This window comes from Pipistrellus kuhlii, unplaced genomic scaffold, assembly GCF_014108245.1.
Source record: "Pipistrellus kuhlii isolate mPipKuh1 unplaced genomic scaffold, mPipKuh1.p scaffold_m20_p_7, whole genome shotgun sequence".
Taxonomy (NCBI): domain Eukaryota; kingdom Metazoa; phylum Chordata; class Mammalia; order Chiroptera; family Vespertilionidae; genus Pipistrellus; species Pipistrellus kuhlii.
Window position 1 is genome coordinate 21,491,149 of NW_023425573.1, and position 20,588 is coordinate 21,511,736.

A 20,588-nucleotide genomic window follows, 5' to 3' on the forward strand; every position below is an offset into this window, starting at 1 on the left:
TTCAACTCTGTCTCAATAATTTAGCATATAAATCTATAAAATGAGGAGAATTAGAGCAACTGTCTCATAAGGTCTGGATAGTGATTAAATAATTGAGTTAATTTAAGTAAAACTCATATTTGCTATTATGAATATTATGTTTATGCATGAGCATTATTACACACATGCATATGTCAAACTATATTGTTATTTCATATGTAACATAGTTATTCAATAAATTTTAGTTCAACACCTTCTATATATGAGCCACTGCTCTGTTTGCTGGGATGCGGAGATGAGCAAGCAAATGAAAGTACCTGCTCTCATGAGGTTTACATTCTAGGAAAGAGAAACTGGTAAAATTAAAACAGAAGTAAAAATACTAGTATATCTGATTATATGTGTGTCTATGTGCATGTGTGTGTAAAGATAGTATCAAAAGGTGATAAGTATTTGCAGAGAAAGCAATTAGGATGATGAAATAAGTGACTGAGTCGCTTTTTTTTTTTTTTTTGATTGGGCAATCAGGAAGAAAATATGAACAGGATAAGATAGAGGGCTGGGCCTCAGGTGTGGGGCATTCCGACATTTAGAACTCAAGCAGAAGAGAGAGCCAATGAAGGAGATGGGGAAGAAGTCATTGAAATAAGCAGGAAAACCGAAGAACAGAAGAATATATTGTCATGGAAGGTAAGATACAATCATATTTCAATTGGGATAATGAAGGAAGAGAAATAGCCACTGGATTTCAAAACATAAACTAAAGGGTTGTTGGCGTAAAATAGGTTTTCTTTCCAAGTACTGCTTATGATACTGTGGTTACATTTATTGTGAGCAGCCAAAATTTATTGGTCACATTAAAAGCTAGATACTTTTATCACAAAAAACTTTTATATACATGAACTAATTTAACATTCATAAAAATGTATGACTTTGAACTAATAGCATTATCATTTTTCAGATCAATAAGTTGAGGCAGAAAGAGATTACATAGCTTGCCCAATGTCAACAGATAGGATATAGGGCAGAACAACACACCAGCCTGACAGTCCCTTTCCAGAGCTAGTGCTCTTACCTTCCTTATAATACCCATGCTCACATTGATGAATATAGATATAAATTATAATTTTAACATTTGCATGATAATTTATTTTTTAATCTCATTGTTGAATATGTAGAAAGTTTTCAAATGTCTGTTATTCCAAACTATGAATGGCGTCAAACACATAGTTGAGCACACTTATCAGTCCTTAAAGTAGAATCCTGATTTCAAAGATTATGCTTATTAGACAAATTAAAAACCTATCAGATTTCTCTTCATTTTGGTCTCATACATTTATATTACTATCTGTTTCTCCACATGTTTACCAGCATGGGAAATTATTTAAAAATAAGATCCCCTGTGATTCAATTTGAATTTATTATTACCGAGGCTAAACATCTCTTTCTGTATTGGCATGACATGTGAAGTTCTTACTTTGTGAATGACTTGTTCCTATCCTTTGCCGTTGTTTAGTACTATAGTGTTTATTTCTTGCTCATTTTCAAGTTTTTCCTTTCTTTTCTTTTCTTCTTTTTTTTCTTTTTTTTTTTTTTTTTTTTTTTTTTTTTTTCTAATATGGAAGACATGTGGAAATGCTTAGTGCTCATATTGTTGCAAATAATTTTCTAATTTTCCACATAAATGGTAACTTTAATCTCTTCCTATTTAAGTATTTTGTCTTTGCATCTATTCAACTGTCTTTGTTGTCACTTGTTTCCAGCTTTGATGTTTTCTTTAGATGGGCCATCTCCACACCAAGATTATATTAGAGCTTTCTGCAGTAAATTGATATTTTGTATATACATATTTCCTAGGGAAGTCTGGAGCTGCATTGTCTAATGTGGTAGCCACTACCCACATGGAAATTTTACATTGAAATTAATTAAAATAAAATAGAGTTCAAAATTTAGTCCCTCATTTGCACCAACAGCAGTTCAAGTGCTCAATAGACATGTGTAGCTGTGACTATCATTTCCAAGTAGCTGTAGACAACTTCCCCATCATAGGAATTTATTAGACAATGCTTCTCCAATGTAATATGGACACCAACCTCCTAGGAACATGTTAAAATTCAGTTCCTGACTCAGAAGATCAGGGGAGAGACTTGAGCTTCATGTACATAACAAGCCCCAGATGATGGCCACACTGCAGATTCTTGGACCACACTTAGAATAGCAAGTATCTAGATTTTTTTTTATTTTTATGCAATGAATTATAAAAATTCATTACATGTGTATGTATACATTTCTGTTTATTTAATTTCATTACTTATTAATATGCACTGGCACAAATTTATCATGTGCTAAATACCCATATATACATTTTCTGAACTTTCTGACCTCTACTATTGATTCATAATCAACTTTGTTGGAAACTACAATAAAATCAATGTAGTTATGCAGAATGTTTTAATATTTAGTCAAGAAAATATTTATTAATAGCTTTTCATGTTTTAGCTTATACAATATCATATTAAACTAGAGGCCTGGTGCATGAAATTCATGCGGTGGGGAGGGGCATTTCCCCTCCACCCAGCCTTTACCCTTTTCAATCCAGGACCCCTTGGGGATGTCTGACGGCTGGTATAGGCCTGTTCCCTACGATCACTAGCTCCTAATGGCTCCCCTGCCTGCCTGCCTGCCTGATTGCACCTAACTGCCCCCACTGCAGGAATAGTCACCCCCAAACTGCCCCCCCCACTGGTGTGGTCACCCTTTAGTGCCCCTTGCCAGCCTGGTGGCCCCTTACTGCACCCCTTTCTGACATGGTCACCTCCAAGTGCTCCCCCCCATCCTGGTTGCCCCTCACTGGCCCCCTTGTTGCTCTGGTCACCCCAAACTCGCCCCCACCCCCTGCCGGCCTGGTTGCCCCACACAGCCTGTTAGGTCACCAGTTTGGTTGTTTCAGATGTGACGATCACTTAGCCTTTTTTATATATAGATTATATTCACTTTGAAATCAATTTAGTAAAAAATATTTATAAAATGGATTCTTTCTATTTAAGAAGAAGAAGTTTCTCTATTTCCCATATCTTATTGTATGTCTCTTTTATGGACTGAATGTTTGTGTGTTCCCCACCCCCTATATTTCCATGCTGAAACTCTGACCTCCAATGTGATGGTATTTGGAAGTGGGGCCTTAGCAGGTAATTAGGTGAAGTCATGAGGGTGGAGCCTCCATGATGACATTAGGGTCCTTACAAGAAGAGCAAGAAAGTGAATGTCTTCCAAGCCAGAGAAGGCCTCAGCTACCAGCACATTACCAGCACCTTGAGCTTGGACTTCTCAGCCTTGGGGACTGTGAGAAATAAATGCCTATAGTTTAAGCCATCCAGACTGTGGTATTTTGTTCCATAAGACTGAGTGGACTTAAGACAGTATCTTAGAGGGGGGGAAATATCCTCTAAATATAATCCTTATGTTTTTATATTCAATTGGCATTCCTATGCTACTGTCTCATTATTTCTAGTCAATCTCAGTGTGTGTTATGGATTTTTTAGGTAGAAAAATATGGAGTCACTTTAGAAAGCTTTTCCCTCCTCAACTATTTGAATTTTAATGTGGCTATGTGTGTTTTTATATTTTGTTTTAGAATTTTACTTTTTAAAAAGAGGATTTCTTGCTCAGTATATGGGTACTTTGGAATCTTCTCCCTGCATTCAGACCTGGAGTCAGGCATTCATTTGGCAGATCCCTGCTGCTGGCCAGGCACATTCCACATGTGGGGCCTGGGAATGGAAGGGAAGGGTCCCACTCTCCCACCAATCTCAGACTAGCACACTTGGGGAATGTAATTGGCATATTTGGCAGAGGGTTTCATAACACAGAGAAAAAACATCAAGTTGAATGGTGGTAAATCTTGATTATGGTAAAAATAAGATGGGTAGGGTAAGATAAGCCTTATTTTTGAAACTTATTTTTGAAAGTATAATTTGTCCATTCAAGAAAGGGGCAGCTGGTTTGAGTGAGAGGGCCTGATTTGCTAGATCATGGAGATTATTTTAAAACAATTTTTAAAGTTGTTTTTGAGGATAGCAATAAGGACAATTATTGTAAGTGAAATCTCTTCTGAAATCTTTTCTGGAAAGTATCAGCTGATAAAACAAAGGAAGGATACCTGGGTCAATTCACATGTATCTTGTCATGGGCCTATTTTATTTTTTACCAGTTTGCTCCCTTGACAGTATGAATGTAGTTTCTGTGCACGTTACTAGACAATAAATCTTTCCCCTGCAGTTACTCAGTGTTCTGGATCCAGGAGCACCATGTCGTTATCTGCTGCTCCATGATCCCTAAATCACACATGCAACTTCTGCTGACGTCGGTATTGTTGTGTGGGCAAAAATCATGAGGAACATATGGTTCTCATTCTACCAAGACTTTCATTTCATGCTGCTATCAGAATGCTTAGAAATCCTGATTAGATGAAAAGTAGATTAGCTTTCTCCCTAGTGGAATAATTTTATTGTAACAGAGGTCTCATCTCCTTGAGCTAAATGTGGAAATAATAATAGAAAGATTATAGATCATGGGAAAAAAACCTAAAAACACATTATTATAAATTATGACATGACTTAGGGAGCTCATCTTGATATATTTAAATAAAAACCTTAAAAATTTAGGTAACTAGATTGATCAGTTTTCATTCTCACTTTTCTCATTTACATCACTTTTATACAAAAAAACACTCCCCACCACCTGGCTGATTTATAGACTAAAAAGCACTTTCTGGGCTCTGACTCCCCTTGTCTGTCTGAGTTCATGGAAGTGACATATTTAACCCCAATAGCATCAGCTCTGTTAGTACAGAAAGTGTTAGACTCTACCGTTACTTAAGAACTTCAAAAGAAATAAGTCATGAAGCACTCCAATAACTGGTTTTCTATTGACACACACACAAAACTCTATGTATATATTTTATGAAGATAATAAATAAATCAATGCATAACTATAATTTGTGATTTGTTGGCTTCTCTATGCCATTATTCTTAATATAAGAAATTTCAACTTATTTTTATTCAATGCATTTTTCTTTGGATATTATTGAAATAATTAGAAATGAATTTTACATTTGGTTCTGTGATTATTGAAAAGTATAGAGCCTTTCCTGTTTCATTCAGTAAGACCTAAAGAAATAGTTCTGGGGACCTTCTCAATATCAACCCTTAGATGTGTCATAAATGCTTGCACACTAATGTGTCTCCAGGGAAGAAATTGCCTGATCAATAGATACTGTGTCCTGAAATGGGGAGAGAGTGGGATTGAGAAGATGGGGTCAGAATAATTTGATTGTTCCTAATCCTTATTTGGCAAAAAAAAAAAAGGAAGAAAAAGAAGAAGGGAAAAAAGGAAGGAGAAAATAAACACTCTAATCATAAATTATCCTAAAACTGAAAATATTAAATGTAAAGGACCACATATTTATTATAAAAATGCTCTTCAGACTCTTTTTGGATAAAAATCCTTACTTTTGGATTTTTTATGGTTAAAAAAACAGTTTAATTTTATAATTAGCAATCATATATTAGTCTCTCCTCACTTTAGTATTTGTAATTATCCTGGTGAGTGAAATCAAGGTGACTGAGAACCACTGTGTTGACTAAAGATGAGGACTGCACAGTCAGCCCAAGCCCATGAGTGTGAGGCCTGCAGCAAGTCTGAATACTTTTCTTGGTATTAATTTTCTTATATGTAGAAATAGGCTTTATATTAGTTTCTATGCAAGTGTTCTATAGTTCAAAAATATAGCCCTCCAAGTCTGATAGAATTATCAGCCATGATACAGCATTTTTATTTTCTAAACTGTCATGTAATTTCCTCATAAAGAATCTTCCCTAAAGAGCGTTATAAACTGATGAACAAAAATAGGTACAGAGGAACAAAAAATAGGTACATCGAACACTGTCAAACTACAGTGGGAAGACTGAGGAGGGTTGGGGTGGGGTAAGAGATCAACTGAAGGACTTATATGCATGCATATAAATATAAGCAATGGATGCAAGACACTGGGGGTGGTGGTGTGGTGAGCGCATGTGCTGAGGGTGGTGGAGGCTGGGGCAAGGTCAATGGGGAAATAAAGGAGATATATGTAATACTATTTATAATACTTTAAACAATAAAATAATTTTTAAAAAAGAATCTTCCCTGCTTTTGGTCATGTGCTAAAAGACAACTTCATTACCAAAAATAACAATACATTACTCAACCTCTTGTTCACAGTATGGTGGCTACTACTATTATAGTTTGTAAGTAGTATTTCAGGCACTTTGCTTTTATAAAATGTGCTAAGTTTTTAGAATTATTAGGAGACAGAGAAGTGGAGAGACAGTGTGAAGGAGCAAGAGAAGGAGGGAGGAGAGAGAGAGAGAGAGAGAAAGAGAGAGAGAGAGAGAGAGAGAGAGAGAGAGAGAGAGAGAGAGAGAGAGAGGAAGAGAGAGAGATGGTTGTCTTTTCCAATTATACTTCTCTTTCTTCTTATCTAATCTATCTAATCTTCCAGAGTTCGTTACACAGATGTTCTGGCCCCACCAAAAAGTAGATGCACGAGGACCAGGAATTAAGTGACACATGTGGCTCACTTTAGGAATGCACTTTAGAACATGTGAAAACTGAAAGCATTACAGGAAAATCCTATATTTATTTTATTTTCACCCAGATACTAACAAGTAAAAAAATAAAATTCACAAAATCATAGTAAAGTACCAGATGGCATTTAAGAATCAATAAGGTGAACTTAAGTTTATGGTTTTTCTTTTTATGTTCTCTTGATGCATGAAAAATTACATTTATGACACATTTTCCCCCCTAAGAAATTAGTGATGAATTTAGATGTTTAGGATAACCCTTGGTAAAATCAGCTTGTAACTTAAGGTAATGTACAATAAGAATTATTAAGAGAGAAATGTGACAGAAAAATATTTACAGGTCACTATTGAATAAAAAGCTCATTTTGTTTTTTTCAAAATTGATAATTTAACCCATATTAAGCAGAAATGTAAGGCTTATTGTTACTTTTACCATAGTACCAAGCTGCACACTAAAACAGCTATATTATACTTTATTTCACTTTTTACTTTGAGCAAAAACAGGTAAGGTCTTGTTATGTGTGTGTATGTGTGTGTGTGTGTGTGTGTGTGTGCATACACACATATTTTTAATATATGTACATATATAGGTTGCACACACACACACACACACACACACACACACACACACATATATATATATATATATATATATATATATATATATATATATATATATATATATCGTCAATAGGATATTAAGAACAAAATGGGGAGAGTCCTTAGGGGGTGTAGGGACTAGGATGACTGTTAATAATTTAAACTGTGAGTCTATAGGAGTTAGTGACACACATTGCCACAGCTAAATCACATCTTATTTTTGTTTAAAAAAAGCACACTCTCCAAGCGAGACCTTTATTGGTCATACGTGTGAGCCGTGCATATTCTTACTAAGTGGGCTAGTTTTGTTCTCATGCCATGGGAGCAGGTGGCATGAAGCTGTTTTGATGAGGTTAAAAGGCTCCTCCCCTCTTTCCCCAAGCAGCAGCCTGAAGTACGTCAGCAGTAATTGTGTGCCTGGCTGGGCTGCGCAGGGCGGGTGGAGGCAAAATTGATAACAAATAAGGGTCTCAAACAGATCTGGATGCTCCATTTAAGTTGTTACCCATTTTCATTAGCCATGCCCGGAGTGAAAAGCTTATAAACACCGCCTGTAGTAAAAAAGAAACATTTATTTTTTATAGATTTCTAGTGTTGCAGTGGATATAAATGAAGGGGTTTCTTTATCCTCCTTTCATTTTATTATTTACTAACCACACTTCAGCTCAGACAGATAAGAGAGAGGTCCTGTTGCCTAGATGTGAGTTCTTTAATGAGGCGGGTAGGCCCCGGGGAGCTGAAATCCAAAGTAGAAAGGTGCTGCTTTCGGGTTTCTTGTCATTTCTCCAGTCGCTTCTTCACCCTTTTCCAATGGGCCTAGCGAGCAGGAACTATCCAGGGTGCTAGAAGGCTGGCAGCTTTGCCGTTCAATGCAGACCGATTGCAGAAACAGAGAAGAAAGATTACTGCTTATTTCAGAAGGTAGGTTCTTTGTTTCAGAATCCCTGATTAATCAGCAGCAGCATCAACAGACTAAGGCAGCTGGAGAGGAGAGAGAGAGAGAGAAGCAGGAAGGGAGGGAGTCAGGGCAGGGAGGGAGGGGAGGAGGAAAGAGAGAGAGAGAATGAGAGAGCTGGTTGTCACGGGGGAGGGACCTTGCCACAAGCTAGGCTGCTCCAAACCTTCTGTATGTAAGTGGCAATGAGAAAGAGCATCTTTTTGGCTGAAAGGCGACATTTAGAGAGGATGTGGCTGATTTTTTGTTTTTATTTATTTTTGTCTTCACAGAATATAATCAAATGAGACACCTTAGCCAGCCTGGGTGATTGCTTCGAGTCTTGTAATCATCTGTGTAGCAAAGTGGGTAAAATCATTCAGTTTCTTCCCTGCTGGACCTGGAAGGAGATGGGCTGTGTGTTCATCCCCACCCATTAGCTATGCCCTCTTTCCTCTGAATGTCGATTTAAGGAAGCAAACACCTGTCTTCTGCTACCATATCTTCCTAGAAAACTTTGAAGGCCATTTTTATCTGGTAGGAAGAACCTCAAGAATGCTCTGATCTCTAGTGATGAAGAATCTGGCAGTGGACACTTTCCCCATCCAGATACAATGCACTTTAAATGAAGAAAAACTGAGCTGAACTACAAGTCTTTTTCCTATGGTGCTGGATTACTCCTCCAGAGCTGCCCTGACATCCGCCGTGCGAGAGGGCTCTGACAGACACAAGTCACCTCCTGATTATTGCACTTAACTCTCCCTGGGGACTTACATTTTGGTATGTATCTCATTTTTCAGATTCTCTAAGCATGCTAATTGAATCCAGTCCTGAATACACCAAGCAATCTGGTTATGAAATGGGATGGGTTTTAGCTGGGGATACTTACTGCTGAAGTTTGCATGTCTTATTAGGTGGAGCAGAAATAAAGCCACAGCAAAGGCATTCAGAGCTTTAATGAGCCAGGGGTTATTCTGTATCCTCTTTCCCACTTAGTTACATTACCACAGAAATGGTTAAACTAGATTTTCGTTGGTAAAATAAGCCATGTTGAATTATTAAAAGCATGGAAAATATTTTCAAAGGTATTAATTGGCATTCACATGTGCATGCTGGCTATTTATCTGCTATTCCTTTTCATAAATGTTTTACAATGGTCTCTTAGCATATTTGTGTCAGCCCAAATTTATGTTCTCAAAAAGACACTGTACCAAGTAAAAATTAGATAAACTATTAGACATACACTAAAGTTGAAACTGTTTTTTCCTAACTGATTAGACATAAATGTTTTTGAGAAACATTTAAAGTTGCTCTGCTACCATAGGGCTGGATTTTTCTTTTTAAATATAGGTCAGAAATAAGGAAATCCAATTGGAGAGTTTACTCAATGTAGTTTTGGTCACTTTAAGATGCAAAAATTAATAACCAAGTGGTGTGGAATAATAACCATAGAACAAGAGTGAACATGAATACAATGCTCTAGTTTGTTTTCTATATTGCCAAGTGGTAAGCAAATTAATATGAGGACATGTGAGCTTCCCATGCTGAAATTATTTTATTTTTATGTGGAAAGTGCAACATATGTTTGCCAACTCAGTAAAGAAGGGAACTCTGTGAAGGAAATTGACACTTTTGAAAATTAATGAGAACAGACCTGAGAAAAAAATATTACAACTTCACAAGGAACTATAGAGAAGCCCAAGGACTTGAAACCTCTGCAAAGTTTAGAGGGGGATATGTGGAGATCCTATACACCAGGAAACTGGCTATTGTTTGAAACAACAAATTAGTCATAGACTCCCAATTCAATTAGATGATGTGCATTGTAGCTCCAGTGAGCAATTTATTATACTGACTATGTCTACTTTGCAAAAACTGCCTTGCATGCATCTGGAAACATTTGGCTGAAGTCTCAAGAAAGTGTCTTGGCCATTGACATTTCATAAGAATACTTACTATTCCTGTAAATGTGCAATCTTCAAATGATGAGCAAGTTGCACCATGACAACCTGGAGGAATTTCCAATTTATGATGCTCCTGCATTAACGTCATCTATGCTTATTTTACTCATTTTGGGAAGGGAGACAGTGGTGAAAAACTCACTACAAAGAATCAGCTTTCTGAGAAAAAAAAAAGCAGTCAGTGTCTTTGTAGTTACTTCCACAAGCTCTCTTGGTTTTAACTCTAACATTTCCCATTGTGGGCAGAACAGCTGCATTTTGATGACAGTGAGAATGAGAAAATGAGTGTGACAGTTTGTGGGGTTGACGGTAGGATTTCAAGCACAGTCAAAATGGAATTACAAGACATAATTTTGACAGATTATAAGATTGGAGCAGAAAAACAATTTTGACATGGTTTGCATGGTTATAGATTATAAGCAGGCAATCTAGTCTGTTGATTTTTTTTCTTATGTGGAGTCAGCAAATTTTAGAAATTCATTTGCATACATACTTACATATGTATATGTATCCTGATTATTTAAACACTTATATTTTCACAATGTGTTTTTAAGTTGGTTTGAGTGTATGCAAAAATTGTAAAGGTCTTTATCTCCTAATGAACAAAAGATACATTCAAAATTGCCTTTGAAAACTTTTATTTGGATAAATTTTCACTATTGGGCAAAGTAGGATTCTTTATCTCAAAGAAGATTCAGTTGTTAGAGTGGGAGGGAAAATCAAATTTTAATAACTCAAATTGTAATAACTTATTCACAGCATTGAGACAGGTGTGGTTTGGAAACTTCAGAAATAACTAAGAGGTGGAGACCAGAAAACTTTATCTTGTGCCAATAAAATATAACACATAAATGTGAAATGAAAGTAAAATGTCTAGGCTTTCTACCAGGAAATTTATTTCTTGTATGTATCTTGTTTTTGTAATAAAACATAATAGCATTATAATAATAGCACAAAATAAACTTCACCTTATTTTAGCTATCATATTAACTTATAGGATTCATTGTGCTCTTAAATTTAAGAAGCTTTTCATAGAATTCAAAGAATTGGAGAGCAGTTCTCTCCCAAAGCAGGTGGTTTTTCTCCCTCTTGGTGGATGTGAAACATGACTGGGTTAATGGCGATTTTATAAATTATTGTCTTAGAAAACCAAAGTTTTAGACAGAGAGCCACCCCATTTCCGAAATTCTGAGTAAATAGTTAAAAAAGAAAAAAGAAAAAAAGAACCAGCACCCATGGGGCAAGTGGACCAATTCTCAGATGATACTGGTGTACTGGGAGCCTGCTCTTGGTAAATGGTGGTGAATGGCCCATAGTGCACAGCTCTCTAAGCCTGTCCTTATGGAGCCAGAGTGGTTGATCTCAAAATATATAAAATTACACTAATAGAGGAATTGGTTTTAAATTTTAGGAGAAAAAAGAAAAATACTTTAAAATCTTAATATTTATTTGACCCTTTTTGGACATCTTCAACAAAAGCCTGTAACTAGTAAAACATCTTCTGTTCTATGAGGAAGCCAATCTTGACATCAGTTAGTGCCACACTGAATATGTTTTGGTAAAATGAGGCCACACAAAAGTGATTCCTTAATCTACAAAGGAAATAATCCATATACAGGCATGATCTTTACGTTTTTGCATGCACTGACTTTTTAAAAATGTGCTCCCTTATTTTTTTTTCTTTCATGCTCAAAATCATGTAGAGTCTTAGCTTCTTGAGTCCCTTGGATGCAAATAGTAGTTACAGAAAGAGAATAAAATAACTGATTTTTAAAATGTTTCCATAGGTTCCATTTGGATATCCTTATGTATATTTTATGTTCCACATGTATATGTTCTATATAGTTTGATTACAGCTCTAGGCTCAGCATTGAAAAGCATAGTGATGGTTTTATAGAAAAGAAAAATAAAGAAATGGTTAATTCAATAAAAAGTAAAATGTTTAGTGTTTTTAATATAACCTTAGTCCAACAATGTAAATTGTTATATCTTAGCTGAGTAGAGTGACATTTCAAATTTTGGAATGTGCCACAATATTATACAAAGTTTTGTTTAAGGAGGGTGTGGTCAACAGGAAATAAAAAAATGAAAGAATAAAATAAAATAAGGCTGAGCAATTAATCACCCTGTTGTGTTTAAGCCCACATCTGTAGCTTTTAGAACAATGGCAGTAATTCTAAATACAGTAATTCAGAAATTAAATAAAAGTAATTTTACAAATGCAAACTATAGCAGTAGAAAAAGAGTAAAGTGAAGATGTGAAGTTATCTGTGATTTGTATGGGAATTCTCATCTTTGCCATTTTAGGTGCTTTCTCAGGAGAGTCCTGGACACTCATTTTAAATATTGGCCACAACTTATAAAAAATAATAACACACTCACAAAAAAAATCTTATACTATTTGAATCAATGTTGTACATTCCAAAAAAAAAATGTATCTGCCTTGTGGATGATGACTACAGATGTTAGCTTTCAACCAGTACTCTAGGGGGTGCTAAAATGTCTAATTTGTTGTGAGCAGTATTGGCTGCAGGCATGTACTAGTTCAAATAGAAGGGCTGAATATAGAAGCTCAAGACTTTTCCTTGAATCTCGCCCACTCTGTTGTCACAAATATCCCATGAAATAATTTGAGGCCTAGTATGGTAGGTTGATTGATTGATTGACTGACTGAATAATTGTGATATATCTAAAGATGCTATCTGAAGAAAGGGGTCCATTTGCTTTTTAAATATGGTTTTCTAAGTTGCTGACTTGAGGAGTTAGATGCCCAAGTCACACCTCATAAAATACTTGTACATAGGATTTTCATTCAAAAGCCAGAAATGAACTTGATTTAATATCCAACAGTCAAAATGCAGCCAAGTTTTTAGTGATAAAGACAACATACCTTATTTAATATCTATCTTGGCCATAAATATAACTTTTTAAAAGATAAACAGATTTATGAACCTACTTGTCTGTTGGGTTCTCACTTCAGGGTAATTGTAGAAGTTGTAATGAGGTAAATACTTAACATATAGTTCACTTTTCTTTAGTGAAGCCATGAATATACTCATTCAGAGTTCAAAGACATGAGAAACACCTTTTAACTTGAAAAGATGGAGGTTAAATGTCTAAAAGATGGGATGAGTTTTGTGGTTCAAGTGCCCCCAGAATCTTATTTTCTTGATGTGGAAAATGGGTCAGAATGGATAAGTGGTCTGTCTACATGTGTTTGGTTAATGAGCAAATCAGCTAAGGCCTTTCACGGCTTCCATATGCATATCTGTAACTAGGTTATATTAAAAACACCAAACATTTTACATTTTATTGAATTAACCATTTCTTTATTTTTTTTTCTATAAAACTATCACTATGCTTTTCAATGCTGAGCCTAGAGCTGTAATCAAACTATATAGAACATATACATGTGGGACATAAAATATAGATAAGGATATCCCAATGGAACCTATGGAAACATTTAAAGCCTTCTCACAAACATTGATTCAATTTTCATTAAAGTTTTACTAGATTTTATGGTTTGATTTTCATTCCCCAAATGTTCATCTCAATTAAAAAATTCTCATAATACAACTTTCTATAATATAAATATTTCATGATACTATTATCTAAATTTTCTCAAGATAAACATAATTTAAACTCTAGCCAATTTGAAAGGCCACTTAGGAAGATAACTAATTTTCAGAGGTACACAATTAACCCTGTTAATATTTGGTATATTATATATAAACTGTATAAAGAATCACTGCTGTCATTTGCATTGTGAAGAAAATTTAAGGGAAATAATAAAAACCTCTGGATAATGCCTTACACAATGGGAAATATATAATTTTGCTCGAGGGCAGCGTGGGAGTGATCATCTTTTACCCTGAAGGCATTATTTCTACCATCCTTGTAATACTGACTTGGTTTGCTTAACTATAGTAGACTTAATTACCATACAGTTATGCACATCTTTTTTTATCCAGGCACACCCATGCTGAAGTCCTTGGTAGAAGTGAATTTTCAATAATGGCTATGCTTTAACTCCCTGAGAATCTTGTTCTTGTATTTTCCCCTAAAAATTGCAATCATTTGTAGTAGTAATTTTCTATTATTCTGTGTGTCCACCATTTAAGCATTTAATCTGATGGACTGATATTAAAATATAATTATGTTAGCTAGTTGGAATTAAAAGACCACTTCATTCACCAGCCCACTATGGCTTAAAATCAACTCAAACATAATAAAACTTAACATAAAAAATCACGAATCAACCAATAGTTCTTCTATTCTCTAGATTTGACAATTTCATAAAAATTGGGGACTATATCCTTAAATTCAATGTGAGTTTCAAATAACATATGGATTGACTGGCAGCTAAAATGCTAATAAACTGTGATAAGAAGTGAAGTTTCCATAGCTACAATCCAGGTTATGGAACATGATTGTACTTCTAAAAAAATCAGAATAAAAATGATTTGTAATGGCGGACATAAAAGTCTATGACTTCAGCATTAAATAATTGGGCTGATGTTTTACAAATACTTTGGAGCCTTTTGAAGAAAGTAAAGAAGATATAAAGGTAATATATAATTTTTAAATGGCCAACTTTTTTCCCCTGTTAATTGATTTTTGCTTTAGATTTTTTAATCTGACTCAATGACACCAATTTCCTATACTACAACGAATATGCAATTGAGGCCATTAAGCTTTATTAAGCTAAAAAGGTAAAATACTTACCTTGTATGTAATTAATTAAACTTAAGATCAGTTTTTGATTGATTAAAGCATAATTTCCCTATTTCCTGGCTTTATTGATTTCTGTGATTCATTGGATACCTTATCTTAAAGGCATGATGATTTGCATAGCATGCTGGTCAGCCACCTACTCATTCATCTATACTTATACATACATTTGAAATTGCTATTGCTGCCAATCTTCCTCCTACACTTCTATTAGAATAAAATTAGCTAACATTATTGTTGAACTCTATGCTAAATTCTTTACAGCCATCACGTCTCTTAGTCTTCACATTAGCAAGTGGTAGGAGAGCTTATTTCTATCACTTTATAACTAAGAGTAATATACAGCATATTGGTTCAAAGTCCTATGTTGTTTTGATTTTGGTTTTCAGTAATCCTTTCTGTGGCTGAGGTTTTTAAACTTTCATATAGAGATGATAATCACAGTTGTCACTGCTTGAATTTTCCAGACGGGGATTATCATGGGCCTCGTGATCTGTGATATTTGAGTTATGGTGTCAGGCCATCATAGAGAACCATTTTGAAAAATAATGAGCATCAAAGGAATTATCGCCAAGACAAATTACATTAGAAATGTGTATATCCTTGTTGACTTCTATATTTTGCTTGAATACTTCAGATTCAAGTAAACTTAATTTAAAATGTAAGGAAAACACATATGATAAAAATGTTTCTTCCAAATAATTATATAATTTTATTTGAAACTGAACAGAAAAGTCTTTACAGTGCTCAGAAATAAATGAAGCTTTGTTCATCTATGTCTTGTTGGTATACGAACACATTTTTGTGAAACAAAAATATGACTCTAATTACATAAACCAAATGTTTATCTTCAGGTACTTCATTATATATGCAGCCTTATGTTACCTTTCAGTGAAAAAATTTTTGTTGTTTTTCCTGCTAATTTGGTTGCTTTGAGGAACTGTTTGCTACTCAGGCAACATTCATCTCATATTTATGTAAAATATTCTGATAATTTATACTTTCTAATGAATAATTGTCTCCAAATTGATTCTACCATAATCATTGGTGTTTGGGGCTGACATGATATTAAAGACAATTAACAGAACCTTGTGACCCATGTCTTCTCATGCTGCAGGGAGTGTTCCTTTTTACATGAGATCTTCCAAGATGATGAATTCTAATCCTGAGGAAGACCCTTTGGACACATTTCTCCAGTATATTGAGGATATGGGGATGAAGGCCTACGATGGCTTGGTTATTCAGAATGCATCGGACATCGCTCGAGAGAATGATCGCTTGAGGAATGAAACAAACATGGCCTACTTGAAAGAAAAGAATGAAAAACGACGAAGACAAGAGGAAGCAATAAAACGGTAAATATAAATAAAAGTGTTTTGAGTTTTACACACATGAGAAAATCTGTGAGTTGTATACAGGCTGTGATTTCATCACCTGGTTGAGAAAGGGACTGTCAAAGGCAGATTCTATGAGACAAAGTGAAAATGGCTCCTCAGCTATGACAAAAGCATAATTCATTCTACTTACAGAGCCTCATCTTAGTTACCAAAAGTTATTAACTTGAATGTGTGCTTGTGGAGACGCAGATGGGATGGGGAAATAATTCAGTTTCCTATAAATAAAAGTTCATACTGAGCAGTCTCTTGATTAAAGCCTAAGAGAACCCACAACACTTCAATAGTTAATGCTTGATGACAATTCTCACCTTTAATGGGTTTTGTTTATAGTTCTTACCTTATGATAAAGCTCATCTTATCTCTAGATGATAAAAAAAACCTCATCATTATTTAGAATTAGGTGAGCCTCTGAAGACCAGTGAAACACTCAATGTGTGCATTCTGTATATAATTTTAGGATTATTATAGCTCTCACTTGGTACCAAATATCTAAGGATTGTTCAAACAAAATGACTTTTGTGCTTCAAAACCTACCAGCTAAAAGTCAGGGAGTCCTAGATTGCAGCTTTCAAAGTTAGGCTAAGTTTCCTGGGGCACTGAGACCAAAAGAAATATAAACATCTTTTCATTTTTCAAAAGAATATTACTGTGTGTGTGTGTGTGTGTATGTATTTAAGGGGTACATGTAGAGGTATGTGTTTGATGGAGTTCTATTTCTTCAATGGAGACCACTTACTAAGTGCATAGATGCAGAATTTAGATAATTAATCCATATCTATTAGCTGAATAACTATATCATAATAGTTAAGCTCTTTTGATGTTGATGGATTTAAAAAAAAATCAAATTTAGCATTAATGCTTTTACTTACTCTCTGTGAACATTATGATAGTAAGGAAAATAAAATATTATTTTAAGGAACTGTTCATGCTTAGAAAGAAGTCAGGTAAGAATGTATCGCTTTGATTATTTAATTACAAATAACTAGCTGTTGGAAGAGAATTCTAAGCAGAGTGAAGGGGACAAGTTATCATGTATGGGCCAACACAAAATTGGAAGGATATAAGTTCAGACTGGTAGTGGGCCAGCTAATGTGGCCTTATAAACTCTTATGTTTTATTTTGAAGGAGAAAAACATTCACAGACATGTTTAGCAGAGGTGTAACATGACCTAATTAAATGTTTTTTAAGGATTATTGTTTTCCTTGCTTTGAATAGATGGGTGGGGCATAGGTGAATGGAAGAAATCCAAAGAGAATGCCTTTGAAATAATTTGGGTGAGAAATGATGATGGTTTGGGCTAGGTGGCATAAAATGATCAAATTATGAGCATCATCAGAATTTTCTAATTGATGAGATGTAGGTGTTCATGAAGAGAAAGGAATTAAAGATGGTTCTCAAGTTTGTTTTTTTGACTTTGCTAGATTGTGCTTTTTTTCCTCCCTGAACAATTAGAAGAATGATGTTTCCACTTAATAAAATAATCAAAACTAGAAGAGGAATAAATTTGGGTTAAATGGTGGAGAAATAGGAGCTCAGTTTTGGCAAGCCAAATTTGTAAGCCTTTTTAGATATCCAAATGAAGAATTCTGAATAGGCAGTTGGAATCCAAGATTCATGGTGAAGATCAAAACTGGTGTATAAGCATCATATTCTAAAGAGTTAACAAGCATGAGCCTAGTTGAGAATACCTAAGGATAAAGACAATAGGATTTGTTCCTTGGCCCACTTAACTGCTTACTTGAAAGGAACAGTAAAAGAATCCAGTAAGAAGAGCCAGTGGAGAGGAGAAGAACCACAAAGGAGTGACATTTCTGAGTAAAATGACAAAATTGATTGAAGGAGAGAGAGAGAGAGAGAGTCTGTGTGTGTGTGTGTGTGTGTGTGTGTGTGTGTGTGTGTGTGTGTGTGTGTTATGTAACAGATAGACCAAATATGTTGAAGCCTGATGGTAACTGACCACTGCCATTTACCACATTGGTGTTGTTGAGTGGAGCAATTTCTTTGGAGGGTTGGGGGGACAAGCATACTGGGATTGTGTTCATAAAAAAGTGGGAAGAAAGAAATTGAAACAAAATATAAAGAACTACCTTGAAGACTGAGTTAAAATATTGATATTTAAAAAAACATGAAGGGTAGTTGAAGAGGGAAGTGTATTTTATGGTGCAAGCTAATTTTTCTAGTGTTTTTTCTTTAACAAGAGAAGAAAAACAGCTTATTGAAAATATTAATATGGCAATAGAAAGGGACATGCAAAATATTTATGAGAGGAAAGGAAAATTATTGTAATTATGTCTGAGTAAGCTGGGAAAGGATGGGATCTATAGTATCTCAGATAGAAGTATAGGCTATTTGGCCATGTGGGAGAAGGGATAGCATAATACATGATGAATACATGAGTGAGTAACTCTGCATAAAAAGGCCCCACACCTGGTTCATCATACACCAAACACCATTTTATTATTGTACTCATACTTGTTATATGTGCCTGGAATTGGAGGATGCTGTATGTGTGTTGCTATCAATACTTCTTCCCATAGTTTCCTAGAATCTCCCTCAAACATTTTTCTGGAAGCCTGATTCAAAGTGCAAATATCTTTGGAAGGGAAATTATACTAGGAAAGCGTTGTAAATTGTGGAGACTTCTTAAATGTTTTTATTTTTCAAAGGCAGAACCCATGTTCAGCATGGGGACATAGCAGTCTCTGGAATAATCGTTATGGGAGGGGTTGCAGAGAAAAATGACAAAGGAGCCAAATGTTTGGTGATTGGACAGGAGAAAAAGACTAAAGTGCATGTTTTATAACAGGTCTGGCTGTATGTACTCAAGTTGTCCCATCTCAGTAGCCATTGCAATGTCCAAATTCAATTTAATTTTGTTCACATGGTGACCAGTATCCTGGATTCCTGGCATATAATAATATGTTAAAACATATAACCATCTTTATATTATAGAAATTTTCACAGTATATTTTTAGAATTGCTTCAACATTCCCAATAAGAAATTTATTTTGAATACTTTTTAAAACCCCATAAAAAGCATTTTAGGGTTTTAGGGATGACAACAGAAGCAGATGCCTTCATTTAAATTCCACAGGTATTTTAATATTTTTAACATGCAATTTATGTCAAGTTGTAGAGGAAATTTAATGTGACATTAATGAACACAGTCTAATCAATTACAATTCTTTATCATGCCTGCAAATGCCTTCTTTCTATATTATGATTTAATATATAGAATACAAATGCTGGAAATGTAAGGATAGGCATGTTTGACCTTGAAAAGGCATTGATGATAATACTCTGTGAAATATGCCAGTTGCAATTTCAGAAATGTGCAGACTGCCAAGGATTGCTTAAAAAATGGAAATAGGATTTCGTATGATTGACCTTCTGGATCACATATGTACTGAAATGCCTTTTGTGCTGAAGCTGAGAAGCTTAGAACACTGAGCTCTTAGAAAAAGAATATTCTGCCGTAGCCTGTTTGGCTCAGTGGATAGATAGAGTATAGGCCTGCGACTAAGGGGTCCCAGTTTTGAATTCTGGTTAAGGGCACATGACTGGTTTGCTGGCTCGATCTCCAGTGGTGTGCATGCAGGAGGCACCCAATCAATGATTCTCTCTCATCATTGATGTTTCTATCTTTCTCTCCTCCACTTCTGAAATTAATGAAAAAATATATTTAAAAAATAATATCTTCATCACTTTCTCAGTGTTCTAAGTCACATAGGCTTTCTAAGTCCAGCTCCTTATTTTTGAATAAATTTGAGCCACATGTCAGTATGAACTGTCTTGTTTCTTTATTTTCACTTCTCACATGAGATTTTACCAAAAAGTCTTGTGGGTGAAAAATTCTAAATAAATAAGAAGATACTCTTAGTGCTTTTCTTAACCACTCCAAATAAAAATTGGTGAGAAAGGCTTAAAAGAGAAAAGTTAATGAAGAATAAAAACTTGTTTCAATAGCTCATCATTTCTGCTATTTTAAATCTGAATGGTTTTGTGCAGGCACTGTTAAATGAGATTACTTTTTATTAAGAAGTCTATAAAAAAAAACCCAAATACACATAACGTACAGCTTTAAACAAGTGAGCTTCTTTGAGATGGGTTACAAAACCCTGGTTTGTTGGATGTGTCTGGGTGAAAAGGGATGTTTAAAAAAAAAAGAATGATGGGTATATTGAACCATTAACTCAGCACAAGTACCAGCTGTTAAAAAGGAAGCAACTGGCCAATGAGAACAGAGACTGGCCACAAACAACCTGTAAGGCAGAACATAAGGCCTGGTGTAGAGGTTCACTATTTACAGGTAACACCTTGTTTACACTATCAAATAAGGATGTTCACTGAGGAGGATGG

At 35.0% G+C, this 20,588-nt stretch overlaps 1 protein-coding gene across 1 annotated transcript in view; it reads left to right on the plus strand.

The window, feature by feature from the left end:
- Positions 1-8,269: 8,269 nt before the first annotated feature.
- NYAP2 (neuronal tyrosine-phosphorylated phosphoinositide-3-kinase adaptor 2) overlaps positions 8,270-20,588 on the plus strand; it is a 194,451-nt gene continuing 182,132 nt past the window's right edge. Inside the window, exons 1-2 of the mRNA XM_045575473.1 lie at positions 8,270-8,919; positions 15,949-16,186. Of these exons, the coding sequence (XP_045431429.1) occupies positions 15,966-16,186 (221 nt within the window). The 5' untranslated portion in view covers positions 8,270-8,919; positions 15,949-15,965. The remainder of the gene's footprint in view (positions 8,920-15,948; positions 16,187-20,588) is intronic.